Source organism: Sciurus carolinensis, chromosome 5 (assembly GCF_902686445.1).
Source record: "Sciurus carolinensis chromosome 5, mSciCar1.2, whole genome shotgun sequence".
Classification (NCBI taxonomy): Eukaryota; Metazoa; Chordata; class Mammalia; order Rodentia; family Sciuridae; genus Sciurus; species Sciurus carolinensis.
The window spans coordinates 124,601,622-124,618,467 of NC_062217.1; the positions used below are offsets into that span (position 1 = coordinate 124,601,622).

Below are 16,846 nucleotides of genomic sequence, written 5' to 3' on the forward strand. Positions count from 1 at the left end.
CACATTTATTTAGAAACACTTGTATTCCTTTCTCTTTTTTTTTGGTGGGGGAGTTTACTGGGGATTGAACCTAGGGGCACTTTACCACTGAGTGACATCCCAGCACTTTTTTATTTTTTAAAAATTTGAGACAGGGTCTCATTAAGTTGCTGAGGTTGGCCTCAAACTTGTGATCCTCCTGTCCCAAGCCACTGGGATTATAGGCATGCATCACCGTGTCCAGTTTTCTTCCCATTATTTTTTTACTTCATCTAAAATAAGGCATTAAAACACATTTTGTTCCTCCAAAAATAGTATTACAAGGTTCTAATAAAATAAAAATCTCAGTTAAAGTATGTTTTAAAATATACATTTTAATGAATCAACTGCTAAATAAATGAAGAGTTACTCTGGGGACATTATAAAAATGAGAAGGTTAAATATATCTTCAATACAAATTTCTGAGATCAAAATAGTATCATATTTTTCTCATCAGCCCACAAAAAAATTTTATCACTGTACTCAGGAAAAGGGATACTGTTTTGTTTTTTAAGGTTCTGCATTTTATATCATGAATACTTCCTAACAATCAACAATATAATTCCACTTGGCTGAATTCTGTTCAAAATACAGAACTTCCTAAAAACCACCTGGGGCATCACCCTCTCTTCCACCTACTCTGCCAGACAAAAGTAGTACTGCATGTTTTCATGCACATTGTGAATGTAGACAGCTAAGTCACATTGAGGTGTTGCCACTTCTTTAACCAAGAGCCACATTATTATTTTTCACCTGAAGAAAAAAAAAAGCATAAACTACCTCCATACCCATGAATGAGTTATTTACAGACCTATGCTTTTCTACTTTTTTTTTCAACTCAAGGCATACTTCTACATTTAAAAATCAGTTGGGCCATCTTTAAGAAACATTACAGGTTGAGTGGGTACTTTTATCCAAAAAGGCAGGTGAAAGCTACAGAGAATCAGAGTTATTGTAACAATACAACACTGAAAGTAATGAATAGGGAATTTCAAAGGACTAAATTTTAATATATCCATGAATAAGAAAATGAGAGGAAAAAGGCATATATAGAGTACCATTTGGAACAATGGATAATCCAACCAGGTAAAAGAAAACTGACAAAATAGAATTTGGCCTAAAGTATGTTGTTCAATATGGAGTTAATTTTTTTTCATCAAAAATTAATATTCTACCATGTTGCAGTGTGGTTGGGGTGGGCTCACCGCTAAGGTCACGGCACTTACAGGACCACAGCCCAGGAATGTCATTTTTTTTTTTTTTAAAGGAAAAAGGAAAAAAAATTCTCAACCAATAGTCTGTTTTGTTAACACATAAAGCATTTTAAAGCATTTTCATCCTGTTTTCAGGCTTTTAAAAGGTTTTCCCATTTAATTCTTCTTCAGTCAGTTATTGCTGCTTTCCCAGGTTGGTTGGTTGGTTGTCTGGTTAGTTTCTTTCTTTCTCTCTTTCTCTTCTGCATGTATTTTTTTTGTAGGCTAATTTTTCCAACTCTTCTATATTTGTGATAAGGAAAAACCAGAACATAAAATGTAAGTAAATCTAACATAAATGGTCAACAAGTGAAATGGCTAAAAACAGAGGATTAGTTTGAATATTTGAATAGCTAAAAAATCACCTCAAATCACCAAGTTACCAACACTTAAAAATTTGATTTGATAATACTCATTTTGACCAAACTACTCGTTGAAAGTTTCCCTTTAATCCAAATTTTGGCATGATGGGCATTATCTATATAGTAACCAATAATATTCACAAAGTATCTTCATTTGCATTTAATGTATGATAGCTAAAAAACAAGGCCTAAAATACACTTCAATTTGCTGGAAAAACAAACCAAAGACCAAAACAAATTGGTCAGAGATAGAAGAGAGGTAAAATCTTATTGTTTCTACTACCGGGCAAGGAATTCTAGGAATTAACTAATCAAGTTCCCCAACTCTAAGCAAAAGTTGCAAACTCTTAGCCCTATGAGATTTTAAGAACTGAGAGCCTTGAACTCCACTCCCTAATTAATGCTCTACCTCTAAAATCCTGAATTGCAATCTCACTAAATTATCAAATCCCTAATGTTCCAGTTTCACTTCCTTTTCTTCAGTCTTTGTATCAAGAATCTGGAGAGCCCCTCCTTACCATCTCTTTCTAGCTACCTTGACTTCTTACAACTTTGAAGTTTCTCCATAATCCGCCCCCATTTTATTTTATGTATTTATTCGTTGGTGCTGGGGATATAACCCAGGGGCGCCTTATCATTGAGCTATATCTACAGCCCTTTTTACTCTAAGACAGGGTCTCATTAAGTTGCTGAGGGTCTCCCTTAGTGGCTGAGGATGGGCTCAAACTTGCATTTCTCTTGTCTCAACCTGCTGAGTCTCTGGGATTACAATCATAATCCCATAACCCCTACTCTCGGCAATCCACCCACTTTCTTTTTTGTGGGGGTACTGGAGACTGAATTTAGGGGAACAGTGACCACTGAGCCACACCCCCAGTCCTATTTTTTTTTTTTTTTTTAATTTAGAGACAGGGTCTCACTGAATAGCTTAGTACCTCGCTTTTGCTTAGGCTGGTTTTGAACTCATGATCCTCCAGCCTTAGCCTCCCAAGATGCTAGGAAAATAGGCATGTGCCACCTCACCCAGTCAATCCACCCACTTTTTTTTTTTTTAATGGACACAATACCTTTATTCATTTTATGTAGTGCTGAGGATTGAACCCAGTGCCTCACACTGAGTCATGATCCCAGCCCTCCACCCACTTTTAAAATGACAATCTGAACTGTTTTGCCCTTTTGTCCTTCTATACTACCTACCAAGCAAAATTTCAATTTTTGGATAAATTAGCCAAAAAACTTGTGTGCTCAGTATAAAATTATCAAAATTGCCCAATGCTACTACAAATTTATGGTCTTCAATTTAGCCAATCCCTGGTATGTCTCAGCAGTCTTTATTAATCTGTTTTCTACTCTATCCCCCACCTTATAATCCTGTTCTTGAACCTTAAATGTCAGTGTGTACCTGAGGGTTTTGTACTTGGCCTTCCTCTACTACTACTCTGAACTAATAATCTCACTTATTACAACAGTTTCAACTAGCATCTATATTTTGAGAACTCTCAAATAGATGGTCAGTCCAGATCCCATCCCTAAAAAGTCCAGATCAACATTAAACTATCAAATTTCTCCACCTGGATGTTCCATATATATCGTAAACTTAGTATGTTCAACAGTGAACATGCTGTTTTTACGTCTAAACCATTACCAAAGCAGTTACCTAATGAATCTGGGAATTATCCTAGATGTTTCTTTTCTTGTTTTACATGGTCAATGGGTCCTAAATAATTCTTAGGTTTGTTTTTGTTCCTATAGTCACCACAGACACTGAATAAGAACACCCCCCCCCAATAATTACTACAATCTTTTTAATTTGCCTGTCTTCCACAATACAGAGTACTTTTCTAAAACTCAAATTTCAGCATTCTCCTGTTTCAACAGTGGCTGGAAAAAAAAATCCAAATTCTGTACTTTAACATAGCACAGGAGATGCCCCATGATCTGATCCCTGCCTATATTTCCACCTTCATCTTTTATATTCCTGATGCATTTATGCTCTAAACACTTATTTTCAGTTCTTAAACTACATCACTTTTTAAAAATTTCTCTACTTTGCATGCCCTATTTTTTGAGGATACACTATTCCTATCTTTGTCTACCTTCTCCTTGTCTTTATTTTTTTTTTGCGGGGCTGGGGATTGAACCCAGGGCTCTGTGCTTGCTTCTCCTCGTCTTTAAACCTCATTTCAGTGTTCCAATTCTTGAAAACTTTTCCTGATCTTCCTAGCCTACATTAATAGTACCCTCTAATTTGCAGACCAATAGAACAGCACATTATGCACACTTATATTATGGCAGTTACCAACTGCACTATAAATACCTGTCTCACTTACCAGTTTGAGTGCCTATGTCTTTCAACTCTATAAACTCAGTGATGTAGAACAAAGATATCAATGTTTAGTGAATTAATGATATATCAGTTTCTGAAATACTTTTATATCTTGACACTAATTTATGTACCAACAACATATTTATAGTGTCTTATTTACAGACTGCAAAGTACTTTCAAACACATGATCCCATATGATTCTCAGAGACACACTGTGAATTTGATCAAACAGGTCTTATGTCCATTTCACAAACAAGATAACATGGTTTAGAGATGTTATATAGCTTTCCAATTTGACTAGTAAGGAGTAGAGTTGTGGTTGAAACAAAAGTTTGAATGTTGCTCTAGTATATTTTGTCTTTATACCAACACAACGACAATTCTGTTTTGACTAAAGGGATCATCAAAAGACTCCTCATAAACCTGATGTAGAAGAATGGATTGGCTACATTTCATAGAGAAAGTCTCAACAAATTTGACAGCATTGTCTTCAAAATGTCAAGGCAGCTCATGGATTTCTTTTGTGATCATTCTTGAATATCTTTCTCTCAACTGGATTCCTACTTGGCTTATTTTTGTTATATCACCATTCTGTCACTGAGATTTATTTTTTTGGTGTTATTATTTTCTTTCTGGATTCTCTTAATTTTCCTACTTCTTAAGATGTTAGCTCAAGTTCTTATTACTGTTTACTAGAAAAATCTTAATCTTTATCATTCTTCCTCCTTAATTGAAAAAAAGCCCTGCTAGATACAATTACACAAAAATTTTGGTAGTTCTTTGTTGTTGTTTGCAGTACTGGAGATTGAATCTATGGGTGCTTTACCACTGAGCTACACATTGGTCTTTTTTTGTTGTTGTTGTTACTGGGTATTGAACTCAGGGACACTTGATCACTAAGCCATATCCCCAGTCCTAATTTGTATTTTATTTAGAGACAGGGTCTCACTGAGTTGCTTAGCACCTTGCTTTTACTGAACTTGTGAGCCGCCTGCCTCAGCCTCCAAAGCTGCTGAGATTATAGGCGTGCACCACCTCGCCCGGGCTCCTCAGTCCTTTCTTACTTTTAATTTTGAGACAGATTCTAAGTTGTTGAAGGTCTCACTAAGTTGTTAAGACTGGCCTTGAATTTTCTCCTATCTTGGCCTTCCAAGTCTCTGGAATTATAGGGGTGGTAGTGTCTTAATGACTGAAAAAATGAAGAAAAAGAAAACCCTGAATCTAATTTTCAAGATCCTTTTCAATTTGATCATTCTCAGTCTTTTACATGTCATTTCAAACTTTGCCTACAACAACTACCCAGTTTCAAAATTACTCTGATTATTGTTCCCTGAAAAAATATTCTTGCTCATCTGTTTTGTTCCCACACCAACCCTTTTTCCATTGTGTATCTACTGTCTAATATTATTAGGAATTCGTGTCATATCTGGTTTCTCCCTTCCCCTTAATTTCATGTTTTGGTCATCCCTCACTTGAACTAATCCATTAATTTCAACAACCTGCTTTAAGCCTCTACCCCCTCAAATGTTTTACACAATACCACCCGAGTTAGCTTGCAAAAACCAACACACCAACACAGTGGGTTACTATTCTACTTTAGAACTTTTAATAAGTGATGGCTACCAGTTCAGTGTTTATCACATGCTAGGTCAGGCACTGTGATATATACTTTGTAAACACTGCCTCCTTCCATTAATTCTCCAATAATTTCATATTAAGACTATATTAACTCTTTTTTTTTTTTTTTTGGTGCCAAGGATTGAACCCAGGGACACTTAACCAATGAGCCACATTCCTAGTCCTTTTTTTATTTTGAGACAGGATCTCAATAATTTGCTGAGGTTGGCCTTGAATTTGCAATCCTCCTACCTCCAAGTCACTTGGATTTCATGAATGTGCCTCTGTGCCCAGCTACCAACTCAATTTTATAAATGAGAAAACTAAGGCCAGGTGTTATGCACGCCTGTAATCCCAGGCATTTTTAATCCAGGATTAAAAATTCTAGGGTGGTGACTTCATCTTCAATTTACCAAGACCTTGTCTCAAAAAAAAAAAAAAAAAAAAAAAAAAAACAAACAAAAAAAAACCCCGCGAGGGAGTTTGGGGATGTAGCCCATTGGAAGAGCCCCTGCCCAACTAGCATGCATGGGGAACACTAATGCTTAGAATATTAAGTATATTGTCCACAGTATGGTTATTATTAAGTGGTAGAGAGGATTCAAACCCAGATAGTTTAACTTCCAGAGCTTGTGTCCTTAATCATCTAGAAGCAATCTTCCTGCTTACTAGCTTAGATTTCAGCTCCACTTGGTATATAAAAATATCCTTTCCAACTTCATCTGCCACTCCTTGCCAACCGCTTTACATATTATTGCCATACCCTTCGTATTTTTTTCCCCAAGTTCCAAGCCTTTCTACTTGTGTTTCTCCACTCCTACCTTCTGCCTGGAGAAATTCTACACATTCTTCAAGAACTATCCCAAAACATCATCTCAGTGATGCTTTCTTTTCAAATTAAGATTGTCGATTCCTTCTCTATGGTTCCAATAGCACTTTGTTTCCAATTCATTTTATTATTTACTTAACAATAATGTCTTCCCTACTACATTGCCAGCACTCTAAATCTATCTTAATATCCTACTCAATTTGCAACCCAAATGCCTAGCAAAATGCCTGGTTCAAAGTGGTGTTCATTAAATGTTGTACATGTAAATGGTCCCACACTTTCCCTATTTCAATCCTACCCACCCTTCAGGGCCTCTTTTTGCCTATAAAAAACACCCTTCATAAAGAGCTGGGATGTAGCTCAGTGGTAAAGCATTTGCCTAACATGCCTGGATTTAATCCCCAGTCCTAACAAAAACAAAAAAACAAAAAAAATTCTTCCTAGATCATTCTGGCTCAAAGCCATTATCACCTCTTTCAAACTCAGATTGGCTGGCTCTGCCACTTAATCTGGCAATTATTAATTATGCTGGTCTTTATGAAATGTATTAATTTTTCATAAGTACTGATTTCCCAAGGACCCTGATTATATTTTACCTTTTGTACTTATGTTGCCTGTTGTACACATCTGTTGTCTGTTTTGATGCACACAATAGGAATTTTAAGAAAAGTAGCTATTGGATTATTTTGATGTTTTATGTATCATTCAAGGATGCCCCATTAGCTTCAGATTATTTCATTTCTGTGCATAAACAAACATTTTTATGGTGAAATGAAGTCATATGTTGGCACTATAACATACCTCATTTAACAGATCAAGGTTCTTTTTACCAAACTTTACAACTCTTGCCAATTCATTCAATAGCTCTAAAACCTGAAGCTTTTGCCTCTCTACTGAATAGCTTTATTTCCTACTTTGGCATTTTCCAAGATAACTTGTTACCATAGTGTTTCTGTCTGTCTCTCTCTGTCTCTCTCTGTCTCTCTCTCTCTCTCTCTCTCTCTCTCTCTCTCTCACACACACACACACACACACACACACACACACACTACTCACACTACTCTGTTCCTTTGTTTTCTCTAGGACACATAGTACTGAAACCTTTAGTATGATCAATAGTCTAATGGGAGAGGAAAGAAGAAAAAATCATTTTCAAGAGTTATCATTTTACATAGATAAGTCTCCAAAACAGACTTTGTAAACAAAGATTCAATCTGCTTTAAAATAACGAACAACTGGGCATGGTGGCACATACTTGTAATCCCAGTGACTTGGGAGGTTGAGGCAGGAGGATCACAAAGCAATGGCGAGACTGTCTCAAATAAATAAAAGGACTAGGGATGTAGCTCAGCACATAAGGCCCTGGGCTTAATCCCCAGCACTGTAAAAAAAGAGAGAGAAAGAAAGAGGGAGGACAGGAGAAGGAACAAAGAAAAAAGGGAAATGAACAAATGAACAAACTAGTAAGAAACACTGAAGTAGCTATGTGATCCCAAGGCCTATGTGGATCATTGGAAAATTTCTAATAAAAAAAAAAGCAATTGTAATAAAGATAAGGTACTGGAAAACAGTTCAACCAAACAACCTCAAATTAATAAGCAGGATGAGTAGTTACACAACCTAAATAAGTCATAAGGCTGCCCATCAAAAATACATCAGGCTAAAATAAAACATACACACTTAAGCACCTTGGTTCAGTATGAAAGTGAGATAATTTATGGTCAATAAAACCTAGGGAATAAGGGGGAAATGTTGAATATGAAACAAAGTTGTCACACTGAAGGTGCTAAAATAAACATACAATATGCTAAAATGATAAAAGTTAATTTTTGTACTATGACTAACAGAACTGATAATCCCAACAATCCAGCTTCACAAATCCCTGACCTAGTAGTCTACACAACAAAAAGTTCATTTTTAGAGTATCTGGGGAATAAAAGAATTATTTGAACAATTTGGGCCAAGTAAAGTTTTGAGGGGAGGAGGAAAAACAATATACATAAACTTAGAGTTTTGTGTTTTAATTACACCAATTTTGCTGATGTGAACTAAGGTACTGGTGCAGACACATTAGATGTTTCCTAATTTGTTTCTATTTTCTTATTTGCAATTTAGCTAAATACAGAAAAATGCTTAACAGAACAGTTAAAAGGTCATATAAATCACATAAATCTCATCTAAATCATTTGGGCTATATTAATTTTTAAACAGAAAGCATTTGACCTGTGCATGTACTACTATGTAACAACAAATTCCACCATTAAATACAACAATTATGCACCAATAAAACAAAAAACAAAAACAAAAAAACTGTTTTTGACCTGAGCCAGCAGCTGGACTGGGCTTAAAACTGAATTTGTTTTAACTAACCAGGAAGACTAATCACCCATAATCAGTGACATGGAATTGCTACCAATAGTTTTATTTTATTGGTTTTTATTTATACATAAGAGTAGAATTCATTTTGATGTAACTATACAAGCATGGGCTATATCTTATTCTAATTAGGAGCCCATTCTTAGGGATATACATAATGGTGGGATTCATTATGGTATATTCATAGATGCATGTAGGAAAATTATTTTGGATTCATTCCACTGTCTCTCTTTTTCCTATTCCCCCTTCCCTTTATCTAATCTACTGAATATTCTTCCCCTCTCCCTGCTTATTTTTTTTTTTTTTTTTTTTTTCCTTTTGGTGGTACTTGGGATTGAACCCAAGGCCTTGTGCTTGCAAGGCAGGCACTCTACCAACTGAGCTATATCCCCAGCCCTCCCTGCTTCTTTTGAGTTAGCTTCTACATACTGGTGAAAACACTGAACCTTTGGCTTTTGGGGAATGTCTTATTTCACTTAGCATGAGAGTCTCCAGATCCATCCATTTACCGGCAAAAGTCATTCTTCTTTATGGCTGAGTAATACTCCATTGTGTACATATACCACATTTTCTTTATCCATCCATTCATCTGTTGAAAGGTATCTAGGTGGGTTCCATAGCTTACCTATTATTAACTTAGCTGCTATAAACACTGATGTGGCCGTGTCACTGTAGTATGCTGATTTTAAATCCTTTGGCTATATGTGGAGAAGTGGGATAACTGAATCAAATGGTGATCCACTTCCTAGTTTTTTGAGCTACTGATAATTTGAGTAATGAGCTAACTTATCACATTCAGACATGAATCACCTATAGTATTCGAATCTCCCAAACGTCATGATATGTGAATTTCAGGCATCTGATATTAAACACAGGAAGACTGACATCTCTTTAAAAACCTACATGACCATGAAATGTAGGCCTGACTAAAAGTGTAAAACCTAAAGTTTTGACACAGTAAGGAGAAGTTCCAGGGAGTAAAAGATTACTTGTATTCAATACCAATGATGGTTTCTATAATAGTATTACTACAAAATGGCACATATGCAAAACAAGCACCACATCCTGGAATTAAATGAAATCTTCACTTTAACAAGTTAAACTTTTATAGAATCAATACAGTGATCATTTATCTTCAGGCAACCAATGTTCCTGACAGTCAACTGTAAAATTATGGTACAAAAATTGAATGTAAAAGACCAAAAAAGCCTAAAAATGAAATTTAAAAGTGGTTTGGGGATCTATATGAAAGGTGGATTTCCAAGTAACTTCAAAAAAGCTGTAAGACTCCATGAGCAGTGAAAACTAGTCTGTTACACACTTACACACTATCTTTTAAAATATGATCCATACAGAAATTCCAACTGGCTAACAAATTCTATAAAGAAGTGAAAGTTGTCTTCACCAAAAGCATACAACTAAGTGCATAAGATATGATAACCATAAACTGTACTTAACTATAATTTTCTATACTAACAAGCTCCTATCCTATTTACCTAAAGCAAATGACTTTTTTCCCATTCCAATAAACCATAAATATGACTGTGTTGGACTCACAACTCAGCTTTATCCTTAGAATCTCATTTTTATTGCATGAAGAAAACATTACCATATACATGACAAGAACAAGAAAATTCATAAGCATAAAGAGAGTATAAATTCACTGTTCATGAAATGTGACTGCTTATCTCACAGTGAAAAACAGCCAGGGAAATGAAGAGAGAGAAATATAGAAAAATGAAGAAATAACCTGCGTTTTATTCCAGTCCCCTTATAATTATAGTATTTCTAGGTAGGATGAGTGCCTGAACTATCAATTTCTTTTTTCTCTTTTTAAAAAGGTATCTCAGAACAAGGAGTCTATTAACTTTGGTGGTGGAGCGGGTGGTTTACTGGGGATTGAACCCCTGAGTACTTTACCACTGAGGTACATCCCCAATCCTATTTTAAATTCTGAAGCAAGGTCTTAAGTTGCTGAATGTCTTGCTAAATTGCTGAAGCTGGCCTCCAACTTGAGATCCTCCTGCCACAGTCTCCCAAGGTGCTGGGATTCTAGATGTGCACCACCATGCTGACTCCCTTAATGCTCTATTCAGCTCATTCCAATCAATGCCTGGCCCAACTGGATATACGACCAGCTTTCAGATTTCAGACCACATATTAGCCTAGGTAAAAATCAATGTCGTTCTTTTAAGAATCAAAAGAGGCTCAGATTGGAATTTTTAAATTTAAAAAGAAAAACACGAAAAGTGAAAAGGTTTTCTTATTTTAAAGTATTTTAATGGAAGCATACATTCAGATTTCAAAACGGTGCTAACAGTGATTAAACACTGCACTAGTGTATTTGAGACTGAGTGAAAAAACTAACATACAACAAAAGTATCTAAAAAAATTTAGGAAATCTTTATTCTACAATGATTTCGACTTACTGACCAAGTTACGAGGTAAAGAAAAATCAGTTCGAATTGTTTTTAATCTCCACAGTAGTGTTTTAAGTTGATGGGCTCTCCCAGAGAGCTTAGAATCTTAAGCAACTCTCAGCCCTCAATTTATCTTAAATAAATCTGCTTACCTATTGTGTGTAAACATCCATCAATTCTGCCCTGGCTCAACAACATTAACTTCTCCTAGGGTGAGTGTGTAGGTGTATGTTTACAGAAGGGTAACCCCTTTTGACCAAACTGTTGACAGGTTTCTAATATTTCTTCCTATCCACGAGGCTTTTTTTTTTTTTTTTTTAATGCTGCCCACTCCCCACCCCCCCACACACACCCGCATTCTGCACTTAAAGTCTGGGTTGCCAGTTCTGCCTTGGCCTGGACCCTTCACCCTTGTCCAAACCCACAAGGTTCCCCCAATTTCAGCGCGGGGAGGCACCTGCGGGTCAAGCGCGAACCCCTGCGGTTGGCGTTAGCGAGCCGCGGACAGGGCGGACGGACGAGCAAACGTGGGCCAAAGCTGAAGTGATTTCGGACTACTAGTCGCCCGGCCCCGCGTGGCTGAAGGTCTTAGAGCCCCTCCGTCTGGCCCGGCAAGCTGAGAGTACAGCTGTCGCGGAGCAGGAAGCTAATCGCGGCCGCGGTGACAGGCCCGATAGGAGAAGGGGCTCACTACAGGCAACAGCCTCAAACCCTGGGCTAGGAAACCCCAAGAACAAAACCGCCGCCCCAGCCTGAAGGCAGCGGGAGACAGCGGAGCCACCAACTCAGCCCAGCCCAGCAGGGGCCCGCCCAGGGGCCACTCCCCAAGGGAGGCAGCCAGTCACTCGCTCGCCCTGCCGGGCCCGCTCCCGAGGGGACGGGCTCCCTCCCGCCCTCACATACAGCTCCTCACGCCAGGCCCCCAGGGCTTCGTCCACCTCTCACCTTTGACGACGCGGTCAGCCCCCGGAGGGGGCGGTGGGGGCGGGGGTGGGGGCGGTGCAGCCCGGGCCGGCTCCGGGGCGGCCATGCTGGGCCCGGGGCTCGGCTAGGCGCTGGGCCGGGCGGGGCTGGGGGCGGGGGCGGCGGCTACCAGAGCCAAGCGGCGGCGCCGCCGGGGAACATGGCGGACCCTCTTTCCCTTCAGAGGGGCTAAGACCGGCATGCATCGCGCGTGCGGGGGCGGAGGCGGGGCAGGCTCTAGGGAGTTGGGCAAAATTACTGAAGCTAGGAGAGAAACAGGACGAGGCCAAGGGATCAGGTTAAAATTCTTTCCAAGTGAGTAGAGGAAGTAGTCCTTAGCTAGTTGCGGAGATAAATGAGTGTATCGAAAAATAACACTGGTTCTGACAAATTTCCCAGTAAAATGGAGAGACGTGATCAAACTAAGAACCTCCCACTAATAGAAACGAAAGTATAACAATTTAGCTATCAGATATGAGTACTGAAGGGTTGCAGGCAACAAGAGAATAGGGAAGGCATTCTAGGGTCTAGAGCAGAGACATAACCATTCAAAATGGAGTTTGAAATGGAATTTCGGCTCTTCTGTTTAGAGTTTGGAATTGTCCAGAGTTTGAAGGTAGACTTAAGAATGCAGATGAAGCAGTATAGGGGAAGTGAGGGAATGACACCAAAAGATAGTCAAAGAGTTTGCAGAATTCACCCGAAAAGGACATAGCTTCCCTCTTGATTTATTCAGAAAATAGATTTGGAAGGCAGAGGGGTAAGTAGAAAATTAAAAATTAATTCCTTATTTCTTTGCATACACAGAATCTGGGCCTAGATGATTTACTGAACCTTTATAGAGTCGAAGGTGACTGATAGTCATGGGGAAGGAGGTAGAACTTATACATCGGAGTATGTGTATGACATCAGATGTATTTAATCAAAAAAAGAAACCGTCATTATCTATTAAGATATGTGTGTGTGTGTGTGTGTGTGTGTGTGTGTATCTTGATGGCCTAGGATCCAAGTGGGATGGAGGATAAAATTCCCACACATCCTGCTCAATAAAACATTTGCTTCCAATCAGTTCATAATAGATGGTGATAATTAGGTAAACAGAACAAAGATCTCAGTACCTTTCTACTTCTTTATGGCAATCTCAGTGACCTGAAGACCTGGGATTTAAAAAAAAGAAGGAAATCCCAACAGGTACTCTTTGCAGAAAGCTCAAAAAATATTTTACAGGGAAGGGATTCTTGGAGTGAGACAGGGTGAAGGTGGGTGGATTTTTCTGGCATGGAAGTGCCACAACTCCCCATGGGAAGGGAAAGGAAGAGGAGGTGGGACATGGGAAGAGAGCAAGGAAGAGACAGGGAGGCACAGGCACATCACAAACATGTAAGGTAGGGCTGGGGATGTGGCTTAGTATTACAGTGTTTGCCTGGCATGTGTAAGGCCCTGGGTTTGAACCCTCGCACCATCAAAAAAAAAAAAAAAAAAAGCAAAAAACAACAACCAAAAAACCGCAAACCTGTAAGTGGGAGAGTACCAAGAATACCTGGATAAGGAGTAAATTTGTAAGGAATCTGCCTAGAAAGTCTCCATCAGGAATGGAGAAAGGAAGTGTATTACATTGAGTGCCTCTGTCAGGAAAGGAATAGGAAACCATATTTAAGGACCCACCGACTTTCACTCTTAAGTGCCTTCATCGCCTCTTCAGCTCCTCATTTTAAATCAGTTAAAAGCAATTTCTTATATTCTAGGCCACCCTACCCCAATGCAAAAGAATAAGAGCATACAAAAGGGAAGAAAGACAAGGAATTAAATAGAACTATCTTATAGATTTATTAATGAAAAATACTTTACAAAAACAGTATGTTTGGCCCTAAGAGATCAGCTGACTCAGGGTTTATAACAGCGACTGAGCAAATGGCAGTAATGACTCTGCTGCTGAGGACAAGAGGGTATGTTAGTGTGCATGACTCCATCTGTTCAGAAGGGTGAATGTTAGGTTGGCAGCTCCACATTCTAGGCCTAAGTTTTGGGGCACAGGGAAGGCTGACAGTTCATGCCCTCCCTCACTTCCCCTGAATGATGTGGTTAGGACCATGACCCCAGACCTACAGGTCCCTCTAAGGATGGGAGATGGGGAAGACAAAGGGTCAAGTAATAGAGACAAGTGGATAAAACAAAAAATAGGGATCTGAGGATGAGGGTTCAGATGGAGGTGGGGCACAACAGTATCCAGGAATAAAATGAAGACCTTAAGACACCAAGAAGTGGCTAGTGTCCAGCATAACAATGTATTCAACTTTAAAATGACTCAAAGCCCTAATAGCAGCTGCTTCCTTTGGCTAGGGAAATTAAGGTCAGAATTTCAAAAATTCCCTCCCAAGAAGCCAAGTCTCTCCTTTAGAGGTTCCTGGTACCCCCTGGGGAAACTGCCAATTCTACATTGAGAAAGACTATCACAACCATGGCAAGAACATAGGGTGCCAACTCTGCCACAGTACAGTTTTACAGAGGAAAGTAAAGGGATGACCTTTACCACCTGCTGTGCTGCAGGACTCTAGCCCTGTTCTGCTCTCTTCCAGGAGCATCTGCTAGAACCAAGAGAAGCCCCTCTCTCCCTGTCCTGTGTCCTGATTGGGAGGCGTAACTGCTTTGCCTCCAGTCATCATCTGGAGGTATATCTACTCTTCGAGGACCAGGGGTTCGGGACCCCAGAACAGGACCAAAGTTCCAAGCTGACCTGCTAGATGGTGGAGACAGAGGGTGAACAATGGGAGGGTGAGAGGGTGAATTAAAAAGATCTCCCCAGGAGTGAGTGTGAGGAACTGGAAGGCCCTGGCCTCTTTCTGGAAGTGTGGCAGTGTGGTATAGCTGAGGCTTGCACCCTGGAGTAGTTAGGAATCTGGCCCCAACTTGCTGGTTGGTCTCTGACCAGGGACTCCAGGAGTCATCAGTTCTGGAACGATGGGGAAGACTCCGGTAGTTCAAAGTCCTTCCTGTGTATTTGACCCCTTGGGAAGTTTCACTCCTGTCACACATAGCCAGAAACTGCTGGACACTCCTCGAAGTTCCTGGGAAAAGAAAAGAAACCCAAAGTTTGAACATATTCAGAAAAAAATTCTTCCCAAAGGACTATTTTTGTTCTACCCAATTCTTCACTCCTCCAAGACCATCCACATAAGGGAAAGAAGGAACTTAGCTTTGCTTTTGATTTAATTTTTTAAAATTCTTAATATACATCAAAATAAAGTCTTAGCCTGGTATGGTGGCACACAACTATAATCCTATCTACTTGGGAGGCTGAGGCAGGAGGATCACAAGTTCAAAGTAAGCACAGCAAATTGGTAACACCCTGTCTCAAAATTTTAAAAGGGGTGGGAGACAGCTCAGCGGTAGACAGCCTGCCTAGCATGTGTGAGGTTCTGGGTTCAATCTCCAGTAACACCACAAAAAAAAAAAAAAAAAGTCTCTTATCTCCAAGCTGGGCAAATGAAAACAGTCTCCTGGATGTTGCCATATGTACCTCACTCCACTATAATCTCTCCTCTAGCACTCACATACCCACACGCACACACACCATGGATCCCTAATCTAGCAAATATAGTCCCCTTGTGATGACTCTATTCCTTGAGCGACTACTTTAAAATCTTAGTTTTTCTTAACATGGTATTTTCACCCCAGTTAAGCTGCCTGTTTATATTCTTGCTCAATCTCTGAAATCTCATGCTTTTGTTCACATCACTCCTTCCACATGCAAAATGTAGAATGCCCTTTCTACATTTATTAGATCTTGATACTGTCAATATCATAGGCTGAAGTTCTTTGTAGGTGTAGGGGGAGGGAAGGGAATGTCCTATGTATTGTATGATGTTTAGCAGCATCTCTGGCTTCTCCCCATTAAGTACGGATAGTTCCTCCTCTCTCACCACTGAGAACCACTGCCTTAAGCTACAGATTCAGCCAATGAGGAGGAAAAGGAGAATGTCTTACTATGGAGGGTCAAAGAAAGCCAGAATGATGCTGCCCATCTTCCCTAGGATCATCTGGATCTATATGCATGGCATTGGGTACTCCAGGTACAGTCTCTCACATTCACTCCTTGTCCTTGTACACCATCCTTCCACTAAGACTCAGTGAATAGGATGAGAGGAAACTAGATAATAGAGATCACATTTTCTGTTTGAGATGATCCCCAAAACTGGGTATTTACTCCCCCTTGGTCTTTTAAAAGCTATCCTATCATGATTGAAAGTTTATTCTCATGAGTAGCCAGATTAGACCCCAGTCTAAGAACCCATGGTGTGCTTAAGAAAGAATTCAGTCACAATCCATTGAGATCAATGCTTGATATTGAAGCAGTAATTCATATCCTTATAACATTCCACCGTGGGACACCCCACCCTCCCAAAAAGGTACATTGATTTGACCCTTAAGAGTTCCCTGGAGGTACCACATTCTGGCATATAATATTAGGTTGGGGAGGGAGTTACCTGGGGGTCTATAGGGCTCCCCTGCCATGCTGGGCATCAGGACATCTGGGGACAGGAACTGTGGTTGGGGAGGGTAGAGTTGGGGGTCAAGGAGAAACACAGAAGGGTCATGGATGATAGGGAGGGAAGAGGAGCTGGAACAACGGTGCCCGGTTTCCAAAGGCTTTTTCTTCAGGTTTGATGGATCCTTATAATGAG

At 39.5% G+C, this 16,846-nt stretch overlaps 2 protein-coding genes across 23 annotated transcripts in view; both read right to left on the reverse strand.

Annotated features, from left to right (window-relative positions):
* Ppp3cb (protein phosphatase 3 catalytic subunit beta) overlaps window positions 1-12,320 on the reverse strand; it is a 54,661-nt gene extending 42,341 nt beyond the window's left edge. For 4 of the 8 annotated variants that reach the window (XM_047552832.1, XM_047552838.1, XM_047552836.1 and 1 more), the window contains exon 1: window positions 12,147-12,320. In XM_047552832.1, the coding sequence (XP_047408788.1) occupies window positions 12,147-12,231 (85 nt within the window). In that variant the 5' untranslated portion in view covers window positions 12,232-12,320. The remainder of the gene's footprint in view (window positions 1-12,146) is intronic. The other 4 variants (XM_047552831.1, XM_047552830.1, XM_047552834.1 and 1 more) reach the window with 2 other exon arrangements.
* Window positions 12,321-13,972: 1,652 nt separating this feature from the next.
* The window catches only part of Usp54 (ubiquitin specific peptidase 54), a 137,018-nt gene continuing 134,144 nt past the window's right edge, over window positions 13,973-16,846 (reverse strand). For 12 of the 15 annotated variants that reach the window (XM_047552328.1, XM_047552327.1, XM_047552329.1 and 9 more), the window contains 2 exons: window positions 16,649-16,835; window positions 13,973-15,229 (listed from right to left, as the gene is read on the reverse strand). In XM_047552328.1, the coding sequence (XP_047408284.1) occupies window positions 14,691-15,229; window positions 16,649-16,835 (726 nt within the window). In that variant the 3' untranslated portion in view covers window positions 13,973-14,690. Of the gene's footprint in view, window positions 15,230-16,648; window positions 16,836-16,846 lie in introns of those variants that run through there. The other 3 variants (XM_047552346.1, XM_047552345.1, XR_007108708.1) reach the window with 2 other exon arrangements.